This window comes from Fringilla coelebs (assembly GCF_963513975.1).
Source record: "Fringilla coelebs genome assembly, chromosome: 1".
Taxonomy (NCBI): domain Eukaryota; kingdom Metazoa; phylum Chordata; class Aves; order Passeriformes; family Fringillidae; genus Fringilla; species Fringilla coelebs.
Genome location: NC_140028.1, coordinates 1,179,066 through 1,205,967, shown reverse-complemented (window position 1 = coordinate 1,205,967; position 26,902 = coordinate 1,179,066). Strand labels below are relative to the sequence as shown.

General features: G+C 47.5%; 1 protein-coding gene across 1 annotated transcript; it reads left to right on the top strand.

Annotated features, from left to right (window-relative positions):
- Positions 1 to 23,137, top strand: LOC311155127 (zinc finger TRAF-type-containing protein 1-A-like). The gene is made up of 4 exons (XM_084208046.1): positions 1 to 355; positions 11,591 to 11,829; positions 16,008 to 16,219; positions 22,718 to 23,137. The coding sequence occupies exons 1-4, from the start codon at positions 35 to 37 to the stop codon at positions 23,107 to 23,109; spliced, it is 1,164 nt and encodes a 387-aa protein (XP_084064172.1). The 5' UTR covers positions 1 to 34; the 3' UTR covers positions 23,110 to 23,137.
- Positions 23,138 to 26,902: the final 3,765 nt, after the last annotated feature.

Sequence of the window (26,902 nt, the reverse complement as noted above, 5' to 3'; positions counted from 1 at the left end):
GCGGCCAAGATGGCGGCGGGGTGAGGCGGCGGCGATGGCGGCGATGTCCGGGCCGGAGGAGCGCGATGCCGGCGGCGGCCCCGCCGCTCCCTCCGCTCCTTCCGCGGCCGCTCCCGGTCCCGCAGCCGCGGCCGCTCTGGGCGGCGGCGAAAGCGGCGGCGCGGAAGAAGCGGCGGCGCTGCTGTTGGAGGCGGGCGCCGATCCCGACGCGCCGCCCAAGAAGCGGCTGAGGGCGGCCGGGAGCGGCGGCGGCGGCGCCGAGGGGGCGGCGGGCAGCGTGAAGCTGGAGGAGCGCCTCTACTCCGTGCTCTGCTGCACCGTGTGCCTCGACCTGCCCAAGGCTTCCGTCTATCAGGTGAGGGAGGCGACAATTGGGGACGGGGGGACATCGTGGGGACAGGGCCACCCTCATTGGGACACTGTCAGGGGACAGGGACACCCCCCTTGGGGACACTTCCGTCTATCAGGTGAGGGAGGCGACAATTGGGGACGGGGGGACATCGTGGGGACACGGCTGAGGGGGTCGGGGACGGGAACACCCACTTGGGGACAGGGACACCCTCATTGGGGACACGGACACCCCCTTGGTGACACTCAGGGGACAGGGACACCCCCTTGGGGACAGGGACACCCCTTAGAGACACTGTCAGGGGACAGGGACATCCCTTGGGGACAGGGCCACCCCCTTGGGGACAGGGACACCCTCATTGGGACACTGTCAGGGGACAGGGACACCCCTTGGGGACAGGGACACCCCCTTGGGGACATGCTCAGGGGACAGGGCCACCCCTTGGGGACAGGGACACCCCTTGGGGACATGGGGACACACTCCAGTGGCCTTGTCACCTCCCTGGGGACACCTGGACCCCCCCTTGGGGACAGGGACATCCCTTGGTGGCCCTGTCACCCCCCTTTCCCCCCCTTTGTGGTACTGTCATTCCCCCTGGTGGCATTGTCACACCCCCTCTGGTGGCCCTGTCACCTCCCCTGGTGGCCCTGTCACCCCCCTTGGTGGCCCTGGTGGCCCTGTCACCCCCTCTGGTGGCCCTGTCACCCCCTCTGGTGGCCCTGTCACCCCCCCCGGTGGCCCTGTCACGTCCCCTGGTGGCCTTGTCACCTCCCCTGGTGGCCCTGTCACCTCCCTTGGTGGCCCTGGTGGCCCTGCCCCCCCCCTTGGTGGCCCTGCCACCCCCCTTGGTGGCCCTGTCACCCCCCTTGGGGACACCCAGTGTCACCCCCGGGGTTTTTGTCACCCCCAGTCCCTTCAGGGCTCATCCAGGGCCACCAACGTCACCTCAGGGCCACCAACCCTCCCCCCTAAGGTGGCCCTGTCCCCTCCTGGGCCACCAAACCCCCCCCAGGGGCCACCAAGGGCTCCTGTGTCACCCCCTGGGCCACCAAAGTGCCACCAGGGCCACCAAAATCATCCCAGAGTGGCCCTGTCCCCTCATGGGCCACCAAATGCTCCCCTTGGGCCACCAAACTGTCCTGGGGGGCCACCAAAGTCCCCTCAGGGCCACCAAACCTTCTTGGGGGCCACCAAAGTCCCCTCAGGGCCACCAAAGTCCCCTCAGGGGCCACCAAACCTTCCTGGAGGCCACCAAAGTCCCCTCAGGGCCACCAAATCCCCCCAGGGGCCACCAAAGTCCCCTCAGGGCCACCAAACCCTCCTGGTGGCCACCAAAGCCACCAAGCCCTGGGGCCACCAAATGTTCTCCCTGGGCCACCAAGGGCTCCTGTGTCACCCCCTGGGCCACCAAAGTGCCACCAGGGGCCACCAAAGTGTCCCAGGGCCACCAAAGTCCCCTTGTGGGCCACCAAACCCCCCCCAGGGCTACCAAAGTCCCCTCAGGGCCACCAAAACCATCCCAGAGTGGCCCTGTCCCCTCCTGGGCCACTGAATCTCCCTCATGGGCCACCAAATCCTGCTGGGGGCCACCAAACTGTCCCCTCAGGGCCACCAAAGTCCCCTCAGGGTGGCCTTGTCCCCTTGTGGGCCACCAAAGTCCCCCAGGGGCCACCAACCCCCCCCAGGGGCCTCTCTGTCCCCTCCTGGGCCACTGAATCTCCCCCAGGGGCCACCAAACTGTCCTGGGGGCCACCAAAGTCCCCCAGGGCCACCAAACCTTCCTGGTGGCCACCAAAGTCCCCTCAGGGGCCACCAACCCTCCTTGTGGCCACCAGACTGTCCTGATGGCCACCAAAGTCCCCAAGGGGCCACCAAGCCCTGGGGTCACCAAAGTCCCCCCGTGGGCCACCAAGGGCTCCTGTGTCACCCCTGGGGCCACCAAACCCTCCCCAAGGGCCACCAAAGTGCCACCAGGGGCCACCCACAGTGGCCCTGTCCCCTCCTGGGCCACCAAACCCTCCCCTGGGCCACCAAGGGCTCCTGTGTCACCCCTGGGCCACCAAAGTGTCATCAGGGCCACCAAAGTGTCCCAGGGGCCACCAAAGTCCCCTTGTGGGCCACCAAACACCCCCCAGGGCCACCAAAGTCCCCTCAGGGCCACCAAAACCATCCCAGAGTGGCCCTGTCCCCTCCTGGGCCACTGAATCTCCCTCATGGCCACCAAATCCCCCCAGGGGCCACCAAAGTCCCCTCAGGGCCACCAAACCCCCCCCAGGGGCCACCAAAGCCACCAAGCCCTGGGGCCACCACATGTTCTCCCTGCGCCACCAAGGGCTCCTGTGTCACCCCCTGGGCCACCAAAGTGTCACCAGGGCCACCAAAGTGTCCCAAGGTGTCCCTGTCCCCTCCTGGGCCACCAAACCCCCCCCCAGGGCCACCAAGGGCTCTTGTATCACCCTCTGGGCCACCAAACCCCCCCCAGGGGCCACCAAAGTCCCCTCAGAGTGGCCTTGTCCCCTCATGGGCCACCAAACTCTCCCAGGGGCCACCAAACCCCCCCAGGGGCCTCTCTGTCCCCTCCTGGGCCACTGAATCTCCTTCAGGGGCCACCAAACCATCCTGGGGGCCACCAAACTGTCCCGGGGGGCCACCTAAGTCCCCTCATGGCCACCAAACCTTCCTGGGGGCCACCAAACCTTCCTGGTGGCCACCAAAGTCCCCTCATGGCCACCAAGGCCTGGGGCCACCAAACCCTCCCCCTGGGCCACCAAGGGCTCCTGTGTCACCCCCTGGGCCACCAAAGTGCCACCAGGGCCACCAAAGTGTCCCAGGGCCACCAACCCCCCCCCTGGGCCACCAAAGTGCCACCAGGGGCCACCAAAGTGTCCCAGGGCCACCAAAGTCCCCTCCTGGGCCACCAAACCCCCCCCCAGGGCCACCAAGGGCTCTTGTGTCACCTCCTGGGCCACCAAAGTGACACCAGGGGCCACCAAAGTGTCCCAGGGCCACCAAAGTGTCACCAGGGGCCACCAAAGTGTCCCAGGGCCACCAAAGTCCCCTCAGGGCCACCAAAACCATCTCCAAGGTGTCTCTGTCCCCTCAGGGCCACCAAACCTTCCTGGGGGCCACCAAAGTCCCCTCAGGGCCACCAAACCCTGCTGGGGCCACCAAATGCTCCCCCTGGGCCACCAAGGGCTCCTGTGTCACCCCCTGGGCCACCAAAGTGCCACCAGGGGCCACCAAAGTCCCCCAGGGCCACCAAAGTCCCCTTGTGGGCCACCAAACACCCCCCAGGGCTACCAAAGTCCCCTCAGGGCCACCAAAACCATCCCAGAGTGGCCCTGTCCCCTCTTGGGTCACCAAACCATCCTGGTGGCCACCAAAGTCCCCTCAGGGGCCACCAAGCCCTGGGGCCACCACATGTTCTCCCTGGGCCACCAAGGGCTCCTGTGTCACCCCCTGGGCCACCAAACCCCCCCAGGGGCCACCGAAGTGTCACCAGGGCCACCAAAGTGTCCCAGGGTGTCCCTGTCCCCCCCTGGGCCACCAAAGTGTCACCAGGGGCCACCAAGGCAAGGCTGGAGGGGTTCATTAATTAAATCTGGGGTTAATTAATTAATGCCAGGATGGGATCCAGTCAATTGGGGATTGATTGATTAATGCATTGATTGATTAATTGGGTGATCGATTAGTTGATTAATTGATTAATGAATTGATTAATTCAGGGATTGATTGATTGATTGAGGAATTAATTCTGGGGTTAATTGGTTAATTCAGGGATTGATTGAGGAATTAATTCTGGAGTTAATTAATCCTGGGGTTAATTAATGCCAGGATGGGATCCAGTCAATTGGGGATTGATTGATTAATGGATTGATTGATTAATTGGGTGATCGATTAGTTGATTAATTGATTAATGAATTGATTAATTCAGGGATTGATTGATTGATTGATTGATTGATTGAGGAATTAATTCTGGGGTTAATTGGTTAATTCAGGGATTGATTGATTGATTGATTGAGGAATTAATTCTGGGGTTAATTGGTTAATTCAGGGATTGATTGATTGATTGATTGATTGAGGAATTAATTCTGGGGTTAATTGGTTCATTCAGGGATTGATTGATTGATTGATTGAGGAATTAATTCTGGGGTTAATTGGTTAATTCAGGGATTGATTGATTGATTGATTGATTGAGGAATTAATTCTGGGGTTAATTGGTTAATTCAGGGATTGATTGATTGATTGATTGATTGAGGAATTAATTCTGGGGTTAATTGGTTAATTCAGGGATTGATTGATTGATTGATTGAGGAATTAATTCTGGGGTTAATTGGTTAATTCAGGGATTGATTGATTGATTGATTGAGGAATTAATTCTGGGGTTAATTGATTAATTCAGGGATTGATTGATTGATTGATTGATTGAGGAATTAATTCTGGGGTTAATTGATTAATTCAGGGATTGATTGATTGATTGATTGATTGAGGAATTAATTCTGGGATTAATTGGTTAATTCAGGGATTGATTGAGGAATTAATTCTGGGGTTAATTAAATCTGGGGTTAATTAGTGCCAGGATGGGATCCAATCAATTGGGTATTGATTGATTGATGGATTGATTGATTGATTGATTGATTAATTGGTTGGTTATTTATTGATAAATTAATTTATTGATTGAGGAATTAATTCTGGGGTTAATTGATTAATTGAGGGATTGATTGATTGAGGAATTAATTCTGGGATTAATTAAATCTGGGGTTAATTAGTGCCAGGATGGGATCCAATCAATTGGGTATTGATTGATTGATGGATTGATTGGTTGATCGGTTGATGAATTGATTAGGTAATTGATTGATTAATTAACTGATTGATTGAGGAATGAAGTTTGGGGTTAATTAAATCTGGGGTTAATTAGTGCCAGGATGGGATCCAATTCATTTGGTATTGATTGATTGATTGGTTGATTGATTGGTTATTGAATTGATTAATGAATTTATTAATTCAGGGATTGATTGATTGATTGAGGAATGAAGTTTGGGGTTAATTAAATCTGAGGTTAATTAGTGCCAGGATGGGATCAAATGAATTGGCTATTGATTGATTAATGGATTGATTGATGGATTAATTGATTGATTATTAGTTGGTTATTTATTGAAAAATTAATTGATTGACTGAGGAATTAATTCTGGGAATAATTAAATCTGGGATTAATTAATGCCAGGATGGGATCCAGTGAATGGGTTTTGATTGATTAATGGATGGATTGATTGATTGATTAATTGATTGGTTGATTGGTTGGTTATTTAATTGATTAATTAATTGATTAATTCAGGGGTTGACTGAGGAATTAATTCTGGGCTTAATTAAATCTGGGGTTAATTAGTGCCAGGATGGGATCCAATTAATTGATTGATTAATTAATTGATTGATTAATTGATTTATTAATACAGGGATAATTTAATTAGTTCTGGGATTAATTCAGGATGGGGTCAATTAATTCTAGGATGGGTTTCAATTAATTGATTGAGTAATTGATTAATTGATTAATTACGTCTGGGATTTAATAATTAATTCTAGCATTAATTCAAACCAGGATTAATTAATTCTAGGATTAATTAAATCTGGGATTAATTAATTCTGGAATTAATTAATTCCAGGGTGGGATCTAGTTAATTGATTAACGCCATGATGGATTAATTAATTCTGGGATTTATTAAAACTGGGATTAATTAATCCCAGGATGGAATCCAGTGAATTGATTACTCAATTAATTAATCCAGGGATTGATTAATTAATTGATTACAGCTGGGATTAATAATCCCCACATGGGATCCAATTAATTGAGAACTGATTAATTAATTAATTAATTAATTAATTCAGAGATGGATCAATTAGTGCAGGCATTTCTTAATTCCAGGATGAGCTCCAATTAATTGATTAATTAATTCTAGAATTTGTTAAAGCTGGGATTAATAATTCCAGGATGAGATCCTATTAATTAATTAACTGATTGATCCATAGATTGATTAATTAGTTCAGAGATTGATTGAAGCTGGGATTAATTAATCCTGGGATGGGATCAAATCCTGGGATTTAATTAAATCTGGGATTAATTACTCCCTGGGATGGGATCCACTTAATTGATTAATTAATCTGCGGATTGATTAATTAACTCCAGGATTTATTAAAGCTGGGGTTTAATTAGCTGCAGAGATCAATTAATTCCAGGGATTTAATTAATCCTGAGGTGGGATTGAATCTGGGGCTAATTAAATCTGGGATTAATTAAATTTGGAGTTTAATTAAGTCGTGGGATTAATTAAAGCTGGCATGGGATCAAACCCAAGGATTAATTAAATGCAGGGTTTAATTAAATCTGAGATTAATTAATTCTGGGATTTAATTAAACCCGGGATTAATTAATGCTCGGATAGGATCAAACCTGGGATTAATTAATCAAGGGTTTAATTAAATTTGGGAGTGAATTAAATCTGAGATTAATGAATCCAGGGTGAGGTGAAATCCTGGGAATTAATTAAGGGTGGGATTTAATTAATTCTGGGTGTAATTAACCTCGGAATGGGAATGGGGAATTCCAATGGGGAATTCCAATGGGGAATTCCAAAGGGGAATTCCAATGGGGATCAATGGGGAATTCCAATGGGGAATTCCAATGGGGAATTCCAATGGGGATCAATGGGGATCAATGGGGAATTCCAATGGAGATGAATGGGGGGTGAATGGGGAATCAATGGGGATCAATGGGGGATCAATGGGGAATTGGGGATCAATGGGAATTGGGGATCAATGGGGGATCAATGGGCAATTGGGGATCAATGGGGAATCAATGGGAATTGGGGATCAATGGGAATTGGGGATCAATGGGGGATCAATGGGCAATTTGGGATCAATGGGGATCAATGGGGAATCAATGGGGAATTTGGGATCAATGGGGAATCAATGGGAATTGGGGATCAATGGGAATTGGGGATCAATGGGAATTGGGGATCAATGGGGATCAATGGGGAATTGGAATCAATGGGGGATCAATGGGGAATTGGGGATCAATGGGGAACTGGGGATCAATGGGGATCAATGGGGGATCAATGGGGAATTGGGGATCAATGGGAATCAGTGGGAATTTGGGATCAATGGGAATTGGGGATCAATGGGGAATTGGGGATCAATGGGGAATCAGTGGGAATTGGGGATCAATGGGGATCAATTGATGGGGATCATTGGGAATTGGGGATCAATGGGGAATTGGGGATCAATGGGGAATCAATGGGGATCAATGGGGAATTGGGGATCAATGAGCGATCAATGGGAATTGGGGATCAATGGGGATCAATGGGAATTGGGGATCAATGAGTGATCAATGGGAATTGGGGATCAATGGGAATTTGGGATCAATGGGAATTGGGGATCAATGGGGAATTGGGGATCAATGGGGAATCAGTGGGAATTGGGGATCAATGGGGATCAATTGATGGGGATCATTGGGAATTGGGGATCAATGGGGAATTGGGGATCAATGGGGAATCAATGGGGATCAATGGGGAATTGGGGATCAATGAGCGATCAATGGGAATTGGGGATCAATGGGGATCAATGGGAATTGGGGATCAATGGGGATCAATGGGAATTGGGGATCAATGAGTGATCAATGGGAATTGGGGATCAATGGGGATCAATGGGGAATTGGGGATCGATGGGGAATTGGGGCTCAATGGGAATTGGGGATCAATGGGGGATCAATGAGGAATTGGGGATCAATGGGGATCAATTGATGGGGATCATTGGGAATTGGAGATCAATGGGGATTGGTGATCAATGGGAATTGGTGATCAATGGGAATTGGGATCAATGGGGAATTGGGGATCAATGGGAATTGGGGATCGATGGGGAATCAATGGGGAATTGGGGATCAATGGGGGATCAATGGGAATTGGGGATCAATTGGGAATTGGAGATCAATGGGGGATCAATGGGGATCAATAGGGGATTCCAATGGGGATCAATGAGTGATCAATGGGAATTGGAATCAATGGGGGATCAATGGGGAATTGGGGATCAATGGGGATCAATGGGGGATTGGGGATCAATGAAGGATCAATGGGGAATTGGGGATCAATTGGGGATCAATGGAAGATCAATGGGGGATCAATGGGGATTGGGGATCAATGGGGAATTGGGGATCAATGGGGAATTGGGGATCAATGGGGAATTCCAGTGGGGGATCAATGGGGGATCAATAGGGATCAATGGGAATTGGGGATCAACGGGGAATTGGGGATCAATGAGTGATCAATAGGAATTGGGGATCAATGAGTGATCAATGGGAATTGGGAATCAATGGAAATTGGGGATCAGTGAGTGATCAATGGGAATTGGGGATCAATGGGGATTGGGGATCAATGGGGATTGGGGATCAATGGGAATTGGGGATCAATGGGGAATTGGGGATCAATGGGGGATCAATGGGAACTGGGGATCAATGTGGAATTGGGGATCAATGGGGAATTGGGGATCAATGGGGAATTGGGGATCAATGGGGGATCAATGGGAACTGGGGATCAATGTGGAATTGGGGATCAATGGGGAATTGGGGATCAATGGGGAATTGGGGATCAATGGGGGATCAATGGGAATTGGGGATCAATGTGGAATTGGGGATCAATGGGGAATTGGGGATCAATGGGGAATTGGGGATCAATGGGGGATCAATGGGAATTGGGGATCAATGAGCGATCAGTGGGAATTGGCGATCAATGAGTGATCAATGGGAATTGGGGATCAATGGGAATTGGGGATCAATGAGTGATCAATGGGAATTGGGGATGAATGGGGATTGGGAATCAATGGGAATTGGGGATCAATGGGAATTGGCGATCAACGAGCAGAAATCCAATGGGCCAACGAGGCTGAATTCAGAACATCCCTGATCATTATTACCGATCAATAATCAATAACCGATACCCCGAGGGCAACCCAGATCCAAACCCCGGCACAAATTAACCCTTGAACCACCAGAACCGACCATTCCCACCGGGATTTATTGTCACAACCCCGCCGTGCCTCAGTTTCCCCGCCCACCCCGATTCCCGCGTCCTCCTCGCCCCAAAAATTCCCAAATTTTTCAATTCTTTCCGGAATGTTCCGCAGTGCACCAACGGGCACCTGATGTGCGCCGGCTGTTTCATCCACCTGCCGCCCTGTTAACCCTTGAACCGCCAGAACCCACCATTCCCACAGCCCCGCCGTGCCTCAGTTTCCCCACCCACCCCGATTCCCGCATCCTCCTCGCCCCAAAAATTCCCAATTTTTTCAATTCTTTCCGGAATGTTCCGCAGTGCACCAACGGGCACCTGATGTGCGCCGGCTGTTTCATCCACCTGCTGCCAGATTAACCCTTGAACCGCCAGAACCCACCATTCCCACCGGGATTTATTGTCACAACCCTGCCGTGCCTCAGTTTCCCTGCTCACCCTGATTCCCACGTCCTCCTCGCCCCAAAAATTCCCAATTTTTTCAAATTTTTCCGGAATGTTCCGCAGTGCACCAACGGGCACCTGATGTGCGCCGGCTGTTTCATCCACCTGCCGCCCGGTTAACCCTTGAACCGCCAGAACCGACCATTCCCACCGGGATTTATTGTCACAACCCCGCCGTGCCTCAGTTTCCCCTCCCGCGCCCCGATTCCCGCGTCCTCCTCGCCCCAAAAATTCCCAAATTTTCCAATTTTTTCCGGAATGTTCCGCAGTGCACCAACGGGCACCTGATGTGCGCCGGCTGCTTCATCCACCTGCCGCCCTGTTAACCCTTGAACCGCCAGAACCCACCATTCCCACCGGGATTTTATCCCACGCCCTGATTCCCGCGTCCTCCTCGCCCCAAAAATTCCCAAATTTTTCAATTCTTTCCGGAACGTTCTGCAGTGCACCAACGGGCACCTGATGTGCGCCGGCTGTTTCATCCACCTGCTGCCCTGTTAACCCTTGAACCGCCAGAACCCACCATTCCCACCGGGATTTATTGTCACAACCCCGCCGTGCCTCAGTTTCCCTTTTCACCCCGATTCCCACGTCCTCCTCGCCCCAAAAATTCCCAATTTTTTCAAATTTTTCCGGAATGTTCCGCAGTGCACCAACAGGCACCTGATGTGCGCCGGCTGTTTCATCCACCTGCCGCCCGATTAACCCTTGAACCGCCAGAACCCACCACTCCCACCGGGATTTATTGTCACAGCCCCGCCGTGCCTCAGTTTCCCCGCCCACCCCGATTCCCGCGTCCTCCTCGCCCCAAAAATTCCCAAAATTTTTCAATTCTTTCCGGAATGTTCCGCAGTGCACCAACGGGCACCTGCTGCCCGATTAACCCTTGAACCACCAGAACCCACCATTCCCACCGGGATTTATTGTCACATCCCCGCCGTGCCTCAGTTTCCCCGCCCACCCCGATTCCCGCGTCCTCCTCGCCCCAAAAATTCCCAAATTTTTTAAATTCTTTCCGGAATGTTCCGCAGTGCACCAACGGGCACCTGATGTGCGCCGGCTGTTTCATCCACCTGCTGCCCTGTTAACCCTTGAACCTCCAGAACCGACCATTCCCACCGGGATTTTCTCCCACGCCCCGATTCCCGCGTCCTCCTCGCCCCAAAAATTCCCAAATTTTCCAATTCTTTCCGGAACGTTCCGCAGTGCACCAACGGGCACCTGATGTGCGCCGGCTGTTTCATCCACCTGCCGCCCTGTTAACCCTCGAACCGCCAGAACCGACCATTCCCACCGGGATTTTCTCCCACGCCTCGATTCCCGCGTCCTCCTCGCCCCAAAAAATTCCCAAATTTTTCAATTCTTTCCGGAATGTTCCGCAGTGCACCAACGGGCACCTGATGTGCGCCGGCTGTTTCATCCACCTGCTGCCCTGTTAACCCTTGACCCGCCAGAACCCACCATTCCCACAGCCCCGCCGTGCCTCAGTTTCCCTACCCACCCCGATTCCCGCATCCTCCTCGCCCCAAAAATTCCCAAATTTTTCACATTTTTCCGGAACGTTCCGCAGTGCACCAACGGGCACCTGATGTGCGCCGGCTGTTTCATCCACCTGCCGCCCGATTAACCCTTGAGCCACCAGAACCCACCATTCCCACCGGGATTTTCTCCCACGCCCCGATTCCCGCGTCCTCCTCGCCCCAAAAATTCCCAAATTTTCAATTTTTTCCGGAATGTTCCGCAGTGCACCAACGGGCACCTGATGTGCGCCGGCTGTTTCATCCACCTGCTGGCCGACTCGCGGCTGAAGGAGGAGCAGGCCACGTGTCCCAACTGCCGCTGCGAGATCTCCAAGAGCCTCTGCTGCCGCAACCTGGCCGTGGAGAAGGCGGTCAGCGAGCTGCCGGCCGAGTGCGGCTTCTGCGCCCGCCAGTTCCCCCGCTCGCTGCTCGAGAGGCACCAGAAGGAGGAGTGCCAGGACAGGTCTGGGAGTTTTGGGGTTTTTTTTGGGATTTTTTGGGATTTTTTGGGGGATTTTTTGGGGTTTTTTTGGGGATTTTTTGGGATTTTTTGGGGATTTATTTGGGATTTTTTTTTTATTTTTTGGGCATTTTTTGGAATTTTTTAAGGATTTTTTGGGGATTTTTTTGGATTTTTGGGGGATTTTTTGGGGGATTTTTTGGGATTTTTTTGGATTTTTTTGGGGGATTTTTTGGGGATTTTTTTGGGATTTTTTGGGATTTTTGGGGGGATTTTTTGGGGATTTTTTTGGGATTTTTTGGGGATTTTTTGGGATTTTTGGGGGTTTTTTGGGGGATTTTTTTGGATTTTTTTGGGGAATTTTTTTTTTATTTTTTGGGGTTTTTTTGGATTTTTTGGGATTTTTTTGGGGATTTTTTTGGGATTTTTTTGGGGATTTTTTGGGGATTTTGGGGGATTTTTTGGGGATTTTTTGGGGATTTTTTGGGGATTTTTTTGGGATTTTTTGGGATTTTTTTGGATTTTTTGGGGGATTTGGGGGATTTTTTTGGGGATTTTTTTGGGATTTTTTTGGGGATTTTTTTAATGATTTTTTGGGATTTTTTGGGGATTTTTTTGGAATTTTTTGAGGTTTTATGTAGTCTCGGGGTGGTTTGGGGTGGTTTTGGGGTGGTTTGGGGTGGTTTTGGTTGGTGGGACACCTCAAAGTTCTCGAGATCTTTGGAGCAGCACCCGAAGGAGGAGTGCCAGGAGAGGTCCGGGAGGTTTTGGGATTTTTGGGGGATTTTTTTTTGGATTTTCTGGGATTTTTTTGGGGAATTTTGGGGAATTTTTGGGATTTTTGGGGATTTTTTGGGGATTTTTTGGGGATTTTTTGGGATTTTTTGGGGATTTTTTGCAGATTTTTTTGGGGATTTTTTTGGGATTTTTTGGGGATTTTTTGGGATTTTTTTGGAGATTTTTTGGGGATTTTTGGAGGCTTTATGGAGTCTCAGGGTGGTTTTTGGTGGTTTTGGGGTGGTTTGGGGTGGTTTCGTGATGGTTTTTGGTGGTTTTGGGCTGGTGGGACATCTCAAAGTTCTCGAGATCTTTCTTGGGGATCTTGGAGATTTTTTTGGGGTTTTTTGGAGGTTTTATGGAGTCTCGGGGTGGTTTGGGATGGATTCCAAGTGGTTTGGGGTGGATTCCAGGTGGTTTTTGGTGGTTTTGGGTTGGTGGGACACCTCAAAGTTCTCGAGATCTTTGGAGCAGCACCAGAAGGAGGAGTGCCAGGACAGGTCTGGGATTTTTGGGGTTTTTTGGGGATTTTTGGGGATTTTTTGGGGATTTTTGGGGATTTTTTGGGGATTTTTTGGGGATTTTTGGGTATTTTTTGGGATTTTTTTTGATTTTTTGGGATTTTTTGGGGATTTTTTGGGGATTTTTTTGGGGAATGTTTTGGGGATTTTTTTGGGATTTTTTGGGATTTATTTGGGGATTTTTGTGATGTTTTGGGGATTTTGGGGGATTTTTTTCTGATTTTTTGGGGATTTTTTTGGATTTTTTTTGGGTTTTTTGGGGATTTTTTAGGGAATTTTTGGGGAATTTTTTGGGATTTTTTTGGATTTTTTTTGGGTTTTTTGGGATTTTTTGGGGGATTTTTTGGGGATTTTTTGGGATGTTTTTTTGGATTTTTTTTGAAATTTTTTGGGGATTTTTTGGGATTTTTTGGGGGGTTTTTGGGGATTTTTTTGGGATTTTTGGAGGTTTTATGGAGTCTCGGGGTGGTTTTTGGTGGTTTCCAGGTGGTTTTTGGTGGTTTTGGGGTGGTGGGACACCTCAAGGTTCTCGAGATCTCTGGGACAACACCAGAAGGAGGAGTGCCAGGACAGGTCTGGGATTTTAGGGATTTTTTTGGGGTTTCTGGGATTTTTTGGGGGGTTTTTTGGGGATTTTTTGGGGGTTTTTTGGGGATTTTTTGGGATTTTTTGGGGATTTTTTGGGATTTATTTGGGATTTTTTTTTTATTTTTTGGGCATTTTTTCGAATTTTTAAAGGATTTTTTGGGATTTTTTTTTTTATTTTTTGGGGATTTTTTTTGGATTTTTTGGGATTTTTTGGGGTTTTTTTGGGATTTTTTTTGGGTTTTTTTGGGATTTTTTGGGGGGTTTTTTTGATTTTTTGGAGTTTTTTTGGGGTTTTTGGAGAATTTTTTTGGGATTCTTTTTGGATTTTTTGGGGATTTTTTTGGGATTTTTTGGGGGATTTTTTGGGGATTTTTTTTGATTTTTTGGTGGTTTTTTTGGATTTTTTAGGATTTTTTGGGGATTTTTTGGGGATTTTTTGGGATATTTTTGGGAATTTTTTGGGGATTTTTTGGGATTTTTTGGGATATTTTGAGGTTTTATGGAGTCTCGGGGTGGTTTGGGGTGGATTCCAGGTGGTTTGGGGTGGTTTTGGGGTGGTGGGACACCTCAAAGTTCTCGAGATCTTTGGAGCAGCACCAGAAGGAGGAGTGCCAGGACAGGTCTGGGATTTTGGGGATTTTTTTGGGGTTTTTTGGGATTTTTTGGGGATTTTTGGGGATTTTTGGGGATTTTTTGGGGGGTTTTTTTGGGAATTTTTGGGATTTTTTGGAATTTTTGGGGGGGTTTTTGGGGATTTTTTGGGGATTTTTTGGGATTTTTTGGGGAATTTTTTGGGATTTTTTGGGAATTTTTGGGGATTTTTTGGGAATTTTTTGGGATTTTTTGGGATTTTTTTTTTTATTTTTTGGGATTTTTTTGGGATTTTTTGGGGATTTTTTTGGGGGATTTTGGAGGGATTTTTTTTTTTATTTTTTGGTGGTTTTTTTGGATTTTTTAGGATTTTTTGGGGGATTTTTGGGGGATTTTTTGGGGATTTTTTGGGATTTTTTTGGGATTTTTTTGGGATTTTTGGAGGTTTTATGGAGTCTCGGGGTGGTTTTTGGTGGATTCCAGGTGGTTTGGGGTGGTTTCGCGCTGGTTTTTGGTGATTTTGGTGTGGTGGGACACCTCAAAGTTCTCGAGATCTTTCTTGGAGCTCCACCAGAAGGATCTCAGGGATTTTTGGAGGTTTTATGGGGTTTGGAGGAGGTCTTTGGTGGTTTTGGGCTGGTTTGGGATGGTTTTCGGGTGGTTTTTGGTGGTTTTGGGCTGGTGGGACACCTCAAAGTTCTCGAGATCTTCCTTAGAGCTCCACCAGAAGGATCTCAGGGATTTTTTTTTGAATTCTTGGAGGTTTTATGGAGTCTCAGGGTGGTTTTTGGTGGTTTCCAGGTGGTTTGGGGTGGTTTTAGGATGGTTTTTGGTGGTTTTGGGCTGGTGGGACACCTCAAAGTTCTCGAGATCTTTCTTGGGGATCTTGGAGATTTTTTTGGGATTTTTGGAGGTTTTATGGAGTCTTGGGGTGGTTTTTGGTGGTTCTGGGGTGGTTTGGGATGGTTTTGAGGTGGATTTTGGTGCTTTTGGGCTGGTGGGACACCTCAAAGTTCTCGAGATCTTTCTTGGAGCTCCACCAGAAGGATCTCAGGGATTTTTGGAGGTTTTATGGAGTCTCAGGGTGGTCTTTGGTGGTTTTGGGCTGGTTTGGGATGGTTTCTCGGTGGTTTTTGGTGGTTTTGGTGTGGTGGGACACCTCAAAGTTCTCGAGATCTTCCTTAGAGCTCCACCAGAAGGATCTCAGGGATTTTTGAAGGTTTTATGGAGTCTCGGGGTGGTTTGGGGTGGATTCCAGGTGGTTTGGGGTGGTTTTGAGGTGGTTTTTGGTGCTTTTGGGCTGGTGGGACATCTCAAAGTTCTCAAAATCTTTCTTGGGCATCTTGGAGATTTTTTTGGGATTTTTTGAGGTTTTATGGAGTCTCGGGGTGCTTTGGGGTGGTTTCCAGGTGGATTGGGGTGGTTTTGAGGTGGCTTTAGGTGACTTCAGGATGGTGGGACACCTCAAAGTTCTCGAGATCCTTCTTGGAGCTCCACCAGAAGGATCTTGGAGATTTTTTGTGGGATTTTTTTGCAAGTTTTGAGGTTTTATGGAGTCTCGGGGTGGTTTTTGGTGGTTTTGGGCTGGTTTGGGGTGGTTTCTCGGTGGATTTTGGTGCTTTTGGGCTGGTGGGACACCTCAAAGTCCTGGAGATCCTTCCCGCTCGGTGGTCCCCGCGTGCCGACGCTGTCCCGTCTCCGCAGGGTGACGCAGTGCAAGTACAAACGCATCGGCTGTCCCTGGCAGGGCCCCTTCCACGAGCTCTCGGTGCACGAGGCCGAGTGCTCCCACCCCACCAAGACGGGCAACGAGCTGATGGACATCCTGGACGAGATGGACCAAACGCGCAAGAAGGAGATGCAGCTCTACAACAGCATCTTCAGCCTGCTCAGCTTCGAGAAGATCGGCTACACCGGTACGGGGAGAACCTTCTGGAAAATTCCGGGGTTTTATGAGGTTTTTTGAAGGTTTTGTGAGGTCCTTCAAGGGTTTTCCGTGGTTTCTAGAAGGTTCTTTGGGGTTCTTCAAAGGTTTTCCGTGGTTTTCTGAAGGTTTTATGAGGTCCTCCAAGGGTCTTCCATGGTTTCCAGAAGGTTCTTTGAGGTTCTCCAATGGTTTTCCATGGTTTTTAGAAGGTTTTATGAGGTCCTCCAAGGGTTTTCTGTGGTTTCTAGAAGGTTTTATGAGGTCCTACAATGGTTTTCCGTGGTTTCCAGAAGGTTCTTTTGGGTTCTTCAGGGGTTTTCTGTGGTTTTTAGAAGGTTTTATGAGGTCCTCCAAGAGTTTTTCATGGATTCCAGAAGGTTTTATGGGGTCCTCCAAGGGTTGTCCATGGTTTTTAGAAGGTTTTATGAGGTCCTCCAAGGTTTTTCCGTTGTTTCCAGAAGGTTCTTTAAGGTTCTCCAATGAATTTCTGTGGTTTTTAGAAGGTTTTATGAGGTTCTCCAAGTGAGTTCCATTGTTTCTAGAAGGTTCTTTGGGGTTCTCCAAGCAGGAGATGCAGCTCTACAACAGCATCTTCAGCCTGCTCAGCTTCGAGAAGATCGGCTACACCGGTACGGGCGGAACCTTCTGGAAAATTCCGGGGTGTTCCCGAGGTTTTATGAGGTTTTTTGAAGGTTTTATGAAGTCCTCCAAGGCTTTTCTGTGGTTTCCAGAAGGTTCTTTGGGGTTCTTCAAAGGTTTTCCGTGGTTTCTAGAAGGTTTTATGAGGTCCTCCAAGGATCTTCTATGGTTTCCAGAAGGTTCTTTGAGGTCCATCAAGAGTTTTCCGCGGTTTCTAGAAGGTTTTATGGAGTCCTCCAAGGGTTTTCCCTGGTTTCCAGAAGGTTCTTTGAGGTTCTTCATGGGTTTTCTGTGGTTTCCAGAAGGTTCTTTGAGGTTCTTCAAGGCTTTTCCGTGGTTTCCAGAAGGTTCTTTGGGGTTGCCCAATGGTTTTCCCTGGTTTTTAGAAGGTTTTATGAAGTCCTCCAAGGTTTTCCATGGTTTCCAGAAGGTTCTTTTGGGTTCTTCAAGGGTTTTTTATTGTTTTTAGAAGGTTTTATGAGGTCCTCCAAGAGTTTTCCGTGGTTTCTAGAAGGTTCTTTGAGGTTCTCCAAGGATCTTCTATGGTTTCTAGAAGGTTCTTTGGTGTTCTTCAAGAGTTTTCCATGGATTCCAAAAGGTTCCTTGAGGTCCTCCAAGGATCTTCTATGATTTCCAGAAGGTTCTTTGAGGTTCTCCAAGCATTTTCCATGGTTTCCAGAAGGTTCTTTGAGGTTCTCCAAGAGTTTTCTGTGGTTTCCAGAAGGTTCCTTGACGTCCTCCAAGAGTTTTCCAAGGTTTCCAGAAGGTTCTTTGGGGTTCTCCAAGACTTTTCCCTGAATTCCAGAATCTTCTCCAAGACTTTTCCCAGCTTCTCCAAGGATTTTCTGAAGCTTCCAGAACTTTCTCCAAAGTTTCTTTGAGATTCTCCAAGGGGTTTTTTTTGATTTTCTGGAATTTTCCGCCGTTTTCTCGGCCTTTTCCAGGATTTTCAAGAATTTTTTTGGAATTTTCCAAGTTTTTTTTTGATTTTCCAAAGATTTTCCCGCTCATTTTGGAGAACCTCAGACCCAGAGCTTTGAAAAAATTCCCAAAATTCCAGAAAATCCCAGAAAATTCCAGAAAATTCCAGAAATTTTGGGTCTTTTCCAAGATTTTTTGGGTCTTTTCCAAGATTTTTTGGGTCTTTTCCAAAGATTTTTCCCGCTCATCTCGGAGAACCTCAGACCCAGAGCTTGAAAAAAATTCCCAAATTCCAGAAAATCCCAGAAAATTCCAGAAAATTCCCCAAATTTTGGGAATTTTCCAAGATTTTTTTTTTTTAATTTTCTGAGAATTTTTTGGGATTTTCCAGGAATTTTTGGGGGATTTTCCAAGAATTTTTGGGATTTTCCGAGATTTTTCCCGAGTTTTCTGGAATTTTCCAAGCTTTTTTGAGGATTTTTCCAGATTTTTCCCAGAATTTTTTTTGATTTTCCAACATTTTCCCGAAATTTTTCCGAGTGGGAAATGGAGATTTGAGATTTTCCCGGAATTCCCGAAGATTTCGGGTCTGGGAAGAGAAAATTTGGGATGGGATGGGGCAGAATTCCCAAAAAAAAATTGGGAATTCTGTCGGGACGACGACGGAGCCGAACGGGATCCCAAAGAATTCCGGGAATTTTGTGGGATCTGGGGAGAAATTTTGGGAATTTTTTGGGGATCCTGAGGAGAATTTTGGGATCCTGGTGAGAATTTTTGGGAATTTTTTGGCATCCTGATGAGAATTTTGGGAATTTTGTGGGATCCTGGGAGAATTTTGGGAATTTTTTGGGATCCTGATGAGAATTTTGGGGAATTTTTGGGGATCCTGGTGAGAATTCTGGGAATTTTTTGGGATCCTGGTGAGAATTCCAGGAATTTTTTGGGATCCTGCGGAAAATTTTGGGTACTGAGGAGAATTTTTGGGAATTTTTTTGGAATTTTTGGGGATCCTGGTGAGAATTTTTGGGAATTTTTTGGGATCCTGGTGAGAATTTTGGGAATTTTTCGGGATCCTGGTTAGAATTTTGGGAATTCTTTGGGATCTGAGAAGAATTTTGGGAATTTGCTTAGGATCCTGGGGGGAATTTTGGGATCCTGGGAGATTTTGGGGAATTTTTTGGGATCTGAGCAGAATTTTTGGGAATTTTTTGGGATCCTGAGAGAATTTTTGGGAATTTTTTGGGATCCTGGTGAGAATTTTTGGGAATTTTGTGGGATCCTGATGAGAATTTTGGGGAATTTTTGGGGATCCTGGTGAGAATTCTGGGAATTTTTTGGGATCCTGGTGAAAACTTTGGGATCTGAGGAGAAATTTTGGAATTTCTTGGGGTCCTGGTGAGAATTTTTGGGAATTTTTTAGGATCCTGGGGAGAATTTTGGGATCTGAGGAGAAATTTTGGGAATATTTTGGGATCCTGATGAGAATTTTGGGATCTGAGGAGAATTTTTAGGAATTTTTTGGGATCTGGGGAGAAATTTTGGGAAATTTTTGGGATCCTGGTGAGAATTCTGGGAATTCTGGAGGATTCTGTGGGATCCTGGGGAGAATTTTGGGAATTTTGTGGGATCCTGATGAGAATTTTGGGACCCTGGGGAGAATTTTTGGGAATTTTTTGGGAATTTTTTGGGATCCTGGTGAGAATTTTTGGGAATTTTGTGGGATCCCGATAAATCTTTGTAGGATCTGAGGAGAATTTTGGGAATTCTGTGGAATCCTGGAAGAATTTTAGGAATTTTGTGGCATCCTAGTGAAAATTTGGGGATCCTGGGAGAATTTTTGGGAATTTTTTGGGATCCCAATAAATCCTTGTAGGATCCGAGGAGAATTATTTGGGAATTTTGTGGGAATCCCAGCGAATTCTTTTGGGATCTGAGGAGAAATTTGGGAATTTTGTGGAATCCTGGTGAGAATTCTGGGAATTTTGTAGGATCTTGGTGAATCCTTGTAGGATCTGGTGATGATCCTGGGTATGTTGTAGGATCCTGATGGGATCCATTGAGAGTTTTGGGAATTCTGTAGGATCCTGGTGAATCCTTGTAGGATCTGATGATGATCCTGGGAATTTTGTAGGATCCTGGTAAATCCTTGTAGGATCCAGTGAGAATTCTGGAAATTTCTCAAGATCTTGGTGAATCCTTGCAGGATCTGGTGATGATCCTGGGAATATTGTAGGATAATGGTGAATCCTTGTAGGATCTGGTGATGATCCTGGGAATATTGAATGATGATGATGAATCCTTGTAGGATCTGGTGATAATTCGGTGAATTCTGTAGGATAACGGTGAATCCTTGTAGGATCCGATGATCGCTTCTGGAACCTTCCAAGACCCCAATGAACCCATATAAATTCCATGACCATTCCTGCCTTTTCCCAACCCATTTCCCATCAATAATCCCATTTTTTCTCATTTCCCAGAGGTGCAGTTCCGCCCGTACCGCACGGACGACTTCATCACGCGCCTGTACTACGAGACGCCGCGCCTGAGCGTGCTCAACCAGAGCTGGGGGCACTGGGACGGACTGGGATGGACTGGGATGGACTGGGATGGACTGGGATGGACTGGGATGGGACTGGGATGGACTGGGATGGGACTGGGATGGACTGGGATGGGACTGGGATGGACTGGGATCCTGTCTTAGGAGCATCAATCTTAGGATCTGGTGATGATCCTGGGAATTTTGTAGAACAATGCTGAATCCTTGTAGGACCTGGTGATAATTCGGTGAATTTTGTAGGATAACGGTGAATCCTTGTAGGATCCGATGATGACGTCCAAGACCCCGATGGATCCCTAAAAATTCTTGACCAATTCCTGCTTTTTCCCAACTTTTTTCCCATCTCATCCCAAATTCTTTCCCCCCAGAGGTGCAGTTCCGCCCGTACCGCACGGACGACTTCATCACGCGCCTGTACTACGAGACGCCGCGCCTCAGCGTGCTCAACCAGAGCTGGGGGCACTGGGACGGACTGGGATGGACTGGGATGGACTGGGATGGGATAATGGGATACTGGGATGGACTGGGATGGACTGGAACAGACTGGGATGGGATAATGGGATACTGGGATGGACTGGGATGAGACTGGGATGGACTGGGATGGACTGGGATGGACTGGAACAGACTGGGATGGGATAATGGGATACTGGGATGGACTGGGACAGACTGGGACAGACTGGGATGAGACTGGGATCCTGTCTTAGGAGCATCCTGGGATATCAACCTTAGGATCTGCTGATCAGTCCGGGAATTCTGTAGGATCCTGATAAATCCTTGGAGGATCTGATGAGAATTTAGGGAATTTTGTAGGGTCTTGGTGAATCCTTGTAGGATCTGGTGATGATCCTGGGAATTTTGTAGGATGCCGATGAATCCTTGTAGGATCCGATGATGACTCCTGAAACCTTCCAAGACCCCGATGGATCCTTTAAAATTCTTGACCAATTCCTGCCTTTTCCCAAATTTTTCCCACCCATTTCCCATCAATAATCCCAACTTTTTTCTCCCAGAGGTGCAGTTCCGCCCGTACCGCACGGACGACTTCATCACGCGCCTGTACTACGAGACGCCGCGCCTGAGCGTGCTCAACCAGAGCTGGGGGCACTGGGACGGACTGGGATGGACTGGGATGGACTGGGATGGGATAATGGGATACTGGGATGGACTGGGATGGACTGGGACGGACTGGGATGGACTGGGATGGGACTGGGATGGACTGGGATGGACTGGAACAGACTGGGATGGGACTGGGATCCCGGCTTTGGAGCATCCTGAGGAGTCATTTTAGGATCTGGTGTTGATCCTTGGAATGTTGTAGGATCCTGATGGGATCCATTGAGAATTTTGGGAATTCTGTAGGATCTTGGTGAATCCTTGTAGGATCCATTTAGAATTCTGGGAATTCTGTAGGATCTTGGTGAATCCTTGTAGGATCCATTTAGAATTACGTGAATTTTGTAGGATAACGGTGAATCCTTGTAGGATCCGATGATCGCTTCTGGAACCTTCCAAGACCCCGATGAATCCTTTAAAAGTTCTTGACCAATTCCTGCCTTTTCCCATCAATAATCCCAGTTTTTCCCATTTTCCCAGAGGTGCAGTTCCGCCCGTACCGCACGGACGACTTCATCACGCGCCTGTACTACGAGACGCCGCGCCTGAGCGTGCTCAACCAGAGCTGGGGGCACTGGGACGGACTGGGATGGACTGGGATGGACTGGGATGGACTGGGATGGACTGGGAGGGACTGGGATGGACTGGGATGGGATAATGGGATGGACTGGGATGGACTGGGACGGACTGGGACGGACTGGGATGGACTGGGATGGACTGGGATGGACTGGAACAGACTGGGATGGGACTGGGATCCCGGCTTTGGAGCATCCTGAGGAATCATTTTAGGATCTGGTGATGATCCTGGGAATGTTGTAGGATCTTGATGGGATCCATTGAGAGTTTTGGGAATTCTGTAGGATCCTGATAAATCCTGATGGGCTCCATTGAGAATTCTGGGAATTCTGTAGGATCCTGGTGAATCCTTGTAGGATCTGATGATGATCCTGGGAATGTTGTAGGATCCTGATGGGATCCATTGATAATTGTGGAAATTGCTGAAGATCTTGGTGAATCCTTGTAGGATCTGGTGATGATCCTTGGAATTTTGTAGGATCCTGGTGAATCCTTGGAGGATCTGGTGATAATTCCAGGAATATTGAATGATGACGATGAATCCTTGTAGGATCCGATGATCGCTTCTGGAACCTTTTAAGACCCCAATGGATCCCTAAAAATTCTTGACCAATTCCTGCCTTTTCCCATCAATAATCCCATTTTTTTTCCCATTTTTTCCCCATTTCTCCCCACCCCCAGAGGTGCAGTTCCGCCCGTACCGCACGGACGACTTCATCACGCGCCTGTACTACGAGACGCCGCGCCTGACCGTGCTCAACCAGACGTGGGTGCTGAAGGCGCGCGTCAACGACTCGGAGCGCAACCCCAACCTGTCGTGCAAGCGCACGCTGAGCTTCCAGCTGATCCTCAAGAGCAAGGTCAACTCGCCCATGGAGTGCTCCTTCCTCCTGCTGGAGGGGCCCTACGACGACGTCAAGATCAACCCCGTCATCTACCACTTCGTCTTCAGCAACGAGAGCAACGAGACCGACTACATGGCGCTGCCCATCGTCGACTCGGTGGAGTGCAACAAACTGCTGGCGGCCAAGAACATCAACCTGCGCCTTTTTATATTCCAGATCCAAAAATGAGCCAAAACCGGACTTTTTTTGGGGTTTTTTTTGGGGTTTGGGGAGGGGGTGGGGAAGGGTTTGTTGGGGAGGGGTTGGGGTGGGGGGAGGCGGAGGAGTTTTAGCGACGGCGGTGGAGGTGGAGGCGGACGCGGCGGGAGGAGGTGGAGGAATTAAAGATGGAGATGAAAGGTTGAGAGTGGGTTGGAAATGGGGGAATGGGGTGGGAGTGGGGGAATGGGGTGGGAGAGGGGGAAAATGGGTTGGGAATGAGAAAAAATGGGTTGGGAGTGGGGGAAATGGGTTGGGAATGGGAAAAAATGGGTGGGAAGTGAGAAAAAATGGGTGGGGAGTGAATGGAGTTGGCTTGGAACCATGAAAAATGGGGTGGGAAGTGACAAAAATGGATTGGAAATGACAGAAAATGGGTGGGAAGAGAGAAAAAATGGGTTGGGAAGTGACAAAAAATGGGTGGGAAGTGAGAAAAAATGAGTTGGAAATGAGAAAAAATGGGTGGGAAGTGAGAAAAAATGGGTGGGAAGAGAGAAGAAATGCGTGGGAAGAGAGAAAAAATCGGTGGGAAAACACAAAAAATGGGTTGGGAATGGGAAATAATGGGTTGGAAGTGAGAAAAAATGGATTTGAAATGAGAAAAAATGGGTGGGAAATAACAAAAAATGGGTGGGAAGTGAGAAAAATGGGTGGGAAGTGACAAAAAATGGGTGGGAATAGGGAAAAAAAGGGTGGGAAGAGAGAAAAAATGGGTGGGAAATGAGAAAAAATGGGTGGGAAGAGAGAAAAAATGGGTGGGAAGTGAGAAAAAATGGGTGGGAAGTGAGAAGAAATGGGTTAGAAATGGGAAAAATGGCTGGAAATGAGAAAAATGGGTGGGAAGAGGGAAAAAATGGGTGGGAGAGGGGGAAAAATGGGTTGGAAATGGGAAAAGATGGGTGAGAAGTGAGAAAAAATGGGTGGGAAGAGAGAAAAAATGGTGGTGAGCGAATGGAGTTGGCTTGGAACCATCAAAAATGGGTTGGAAGTGACAAAAATGGATTGGAAATGACAGAAAATGGGTGGGAAGAGAGAAAAAAAGGGTGGGAAGCAAGAAAAATTGGTGGTGAGGGAATGGAGTTGGCTTGGAACCATCAAAAATTGGGTTGGAACCATCAAAAATGGGGTGGAAGTGAGAAAAAATGGGTGGGAAGTGAGAAGAAATGGGTTGGAAGAGGGAAAAAATGGGTTGGGAGAGGGGGAAAATGGGTGGGAAGAGAGAAAAAATGGGTGGGAAGAGAGAAAAAATGGGTGGGAATAGGGAAAAAAAGGGTGGGAAGAGAGAAAAAATGGGTGGGAAGAGAGAAAAAATGGGTGGGAAGAGAAAAAATGGGTGGGAAATGAGAAAAAAATGGGTGGGAAGTGAGAAGAAATGGGTTAGAAATGGGAAAAATGGCTGGAAATGAGAAAAATGGGTGGGAAGAGGGAAAAAATGGGTGGGAGAGGGGGAAAAATGGGTTGGAAATGAGAAAAAAGTGGGTGGGAAGAGGGGAAAAATGGTGGTGAGAGAATGGAATTGGATTGGAACCATCAAAAATGGGTGAGAAGAGAGAAAAAATGGGTGGGAAATGAGAAAAAATGGATGGGAAGAGAAAAAATGGGTTGGAAGAGGGAAAAAATGGGTGGGAAATGAGAAAAAATGGGTTGGAAATAAGAAAAAGTCGGTGGGAAGAGAGAAAAAATGGGTGGGAAGAGGGAAAAAATGGTGGTGAGGGAATGGAATTGGATTGGAACCATCAAAAATGGGTTGGAAGTGAGAAGAAATGGGATGGAAGTGAGAAAAAATGGGTGGGAAGTGAGAAGAAATTGGGTGGGAAAAGGGAAAAAATGGTGATGAGCGAATGGAGTTGGTTTGGAACCATCAAAAATAGGTGGGAAGTGATAAAAAATGGGTGGGAAGTGAGAAAAAATGGGTTGGGAGTGGGGGAAAATGGGTTGGAAGAGAGAAAAAATGGGTGGGAAGTGAGAAGAAATGGGTTAGAAATGGGAAAAATGGCTGGAAATGAGAAAAATGGGTGGGAAGAGGGAAAAATGGGTTGGAAGAGGGAAAAAATGGGTGGGAGAGTGGGAAAAATGGGTGGGAAGTGACAAAAAATGGGTGGGAATAGGGAAAAAAAGGGTGGGAAGAGAGAAAAAATGGGTTGGGAATGGGAAAAAATGGGTGGGAAGAGAGAAAAAATGGGTGGGAAGAGGAAAAATGGGTGGGAAATGAGAAAAAAAGTTTGGAAATGAGAAAAAATAAGTGGGAAGAGAGAAAAAATGGGTGGGAAATGAGAAAAAATGGGCTGGAAATGGGAAAAAATGGGTGGGAAAAGGGAAAAAATGTGTTGGAAATGAGAAAAATGGGTGGGAAGTGATAAAAAATTGGGTGGGAAGAGAAAAAATGGGTTGGGAATGGGAAAAATGGGTTGGAAATGAGAAAAAATGGGTGGGAAGAGAGAAAAAATGGGTGGGAAGTGAGAACAAATTGGTTGGAGTGACAAAAATGGGTTGCAAATGGGAAAAATGGGTGGGAAGTGAGAAAAAATGGGTGGGAAGAGAGAAGAATGGGTTGGAAGTGGGAAAAAATGGGTTGGGAGTGGGGGAAAATGGGTTGGAAATGAGAAAAAATGGGTGGGAAATGAAACAAGTTGGTGGTGAGGAAATGGAGTTGGATTGGAACCATCAAAAATGGGTTGGAAATGAGAAAAATGGGTTTGAAATGAGAAAAAAATGGGTTGGAAGAGGGAAAAGATGTGTGGGAAGAGAGAAGAATGGGTTGGAAGAGAGAAAAACTAGGTTGAAAGAGGGAAAAAATGGGTGGGAAATGAGAAAAAATGGTTTGGAATTGAGAAAAATGTGTGGGAAATGAGAAAAATTGGTGGGAAGTGAGAAAAAATGGGTTGGAAGTCAGAAAAAGTGGTAGTGAGGGAATGGAGTTGGATTGGAAGCATCAAAAATTGGGTTGGAAGTGACAAAAATGGATTGGAAATGAGAGAAATGGGTGGGAAGAGAGAAAAAATGGGTGGGAGGTGAGAAAGGGTTGGGAAGTGAGAAAATGGGTTGGAAATGACATAAGTTGGTGGTGAGGGAATGGAGTTGCCTTGGAGCCATCAAAAATGGGTTGGAAATGAGAAAAAATGGGTTGGAAATGAGAAAAAATGGGTGGGAAGAGGGAAAAAATGGGTGGGAAGGGAAAAAAGTTGGTGGGAAAGGGACAGAAGTTGGTGGTGAGCGAATGGAGTTGGCTTGGAACCATCAAAGATTGGGTTGGAAATGAGAAAAAATGGGTGGGAAGAAACAAAAAATGGGTGGTGAGAGAGAAAAAATGTGTTGGAAATGAGAAAAATGGGTGGGAAGTGATAAAAAATTGGGTGGGAAAAGGGAAAAAATGCTTGTGAGGGAATGGAGTTGGCTTGGAACCATCAAAAATTGGGTTGGAAGAGAGAAAAATGGGTTGGAAGTGACAAAAGTTGGTGGTGAGTGGATGGAATTGGCTTGGAACCATTGAAAATGGGTTGAGAGTGACAAAAATGGGATGGAAATGAGAAAAAATGGGTGGTGAGAGAATGGAATTACTGTGGAACCATCAAAAATTGGATTGGAAGAGAGAAAAAATGGGTTGGAAGAGAGAAAGGTTGGAGGTGAGTGGATGGAGTTGGTTTGGAGCCATCAAAAATGGGTGGGAAGAGAGGAAAAATGGGTTGGAAATGGGAAAAATGGATTGGAAGAGACCAAAAATGGGTGGGAAGAGACAAAAGTTGGTGGTGAGGGAATGGAATTG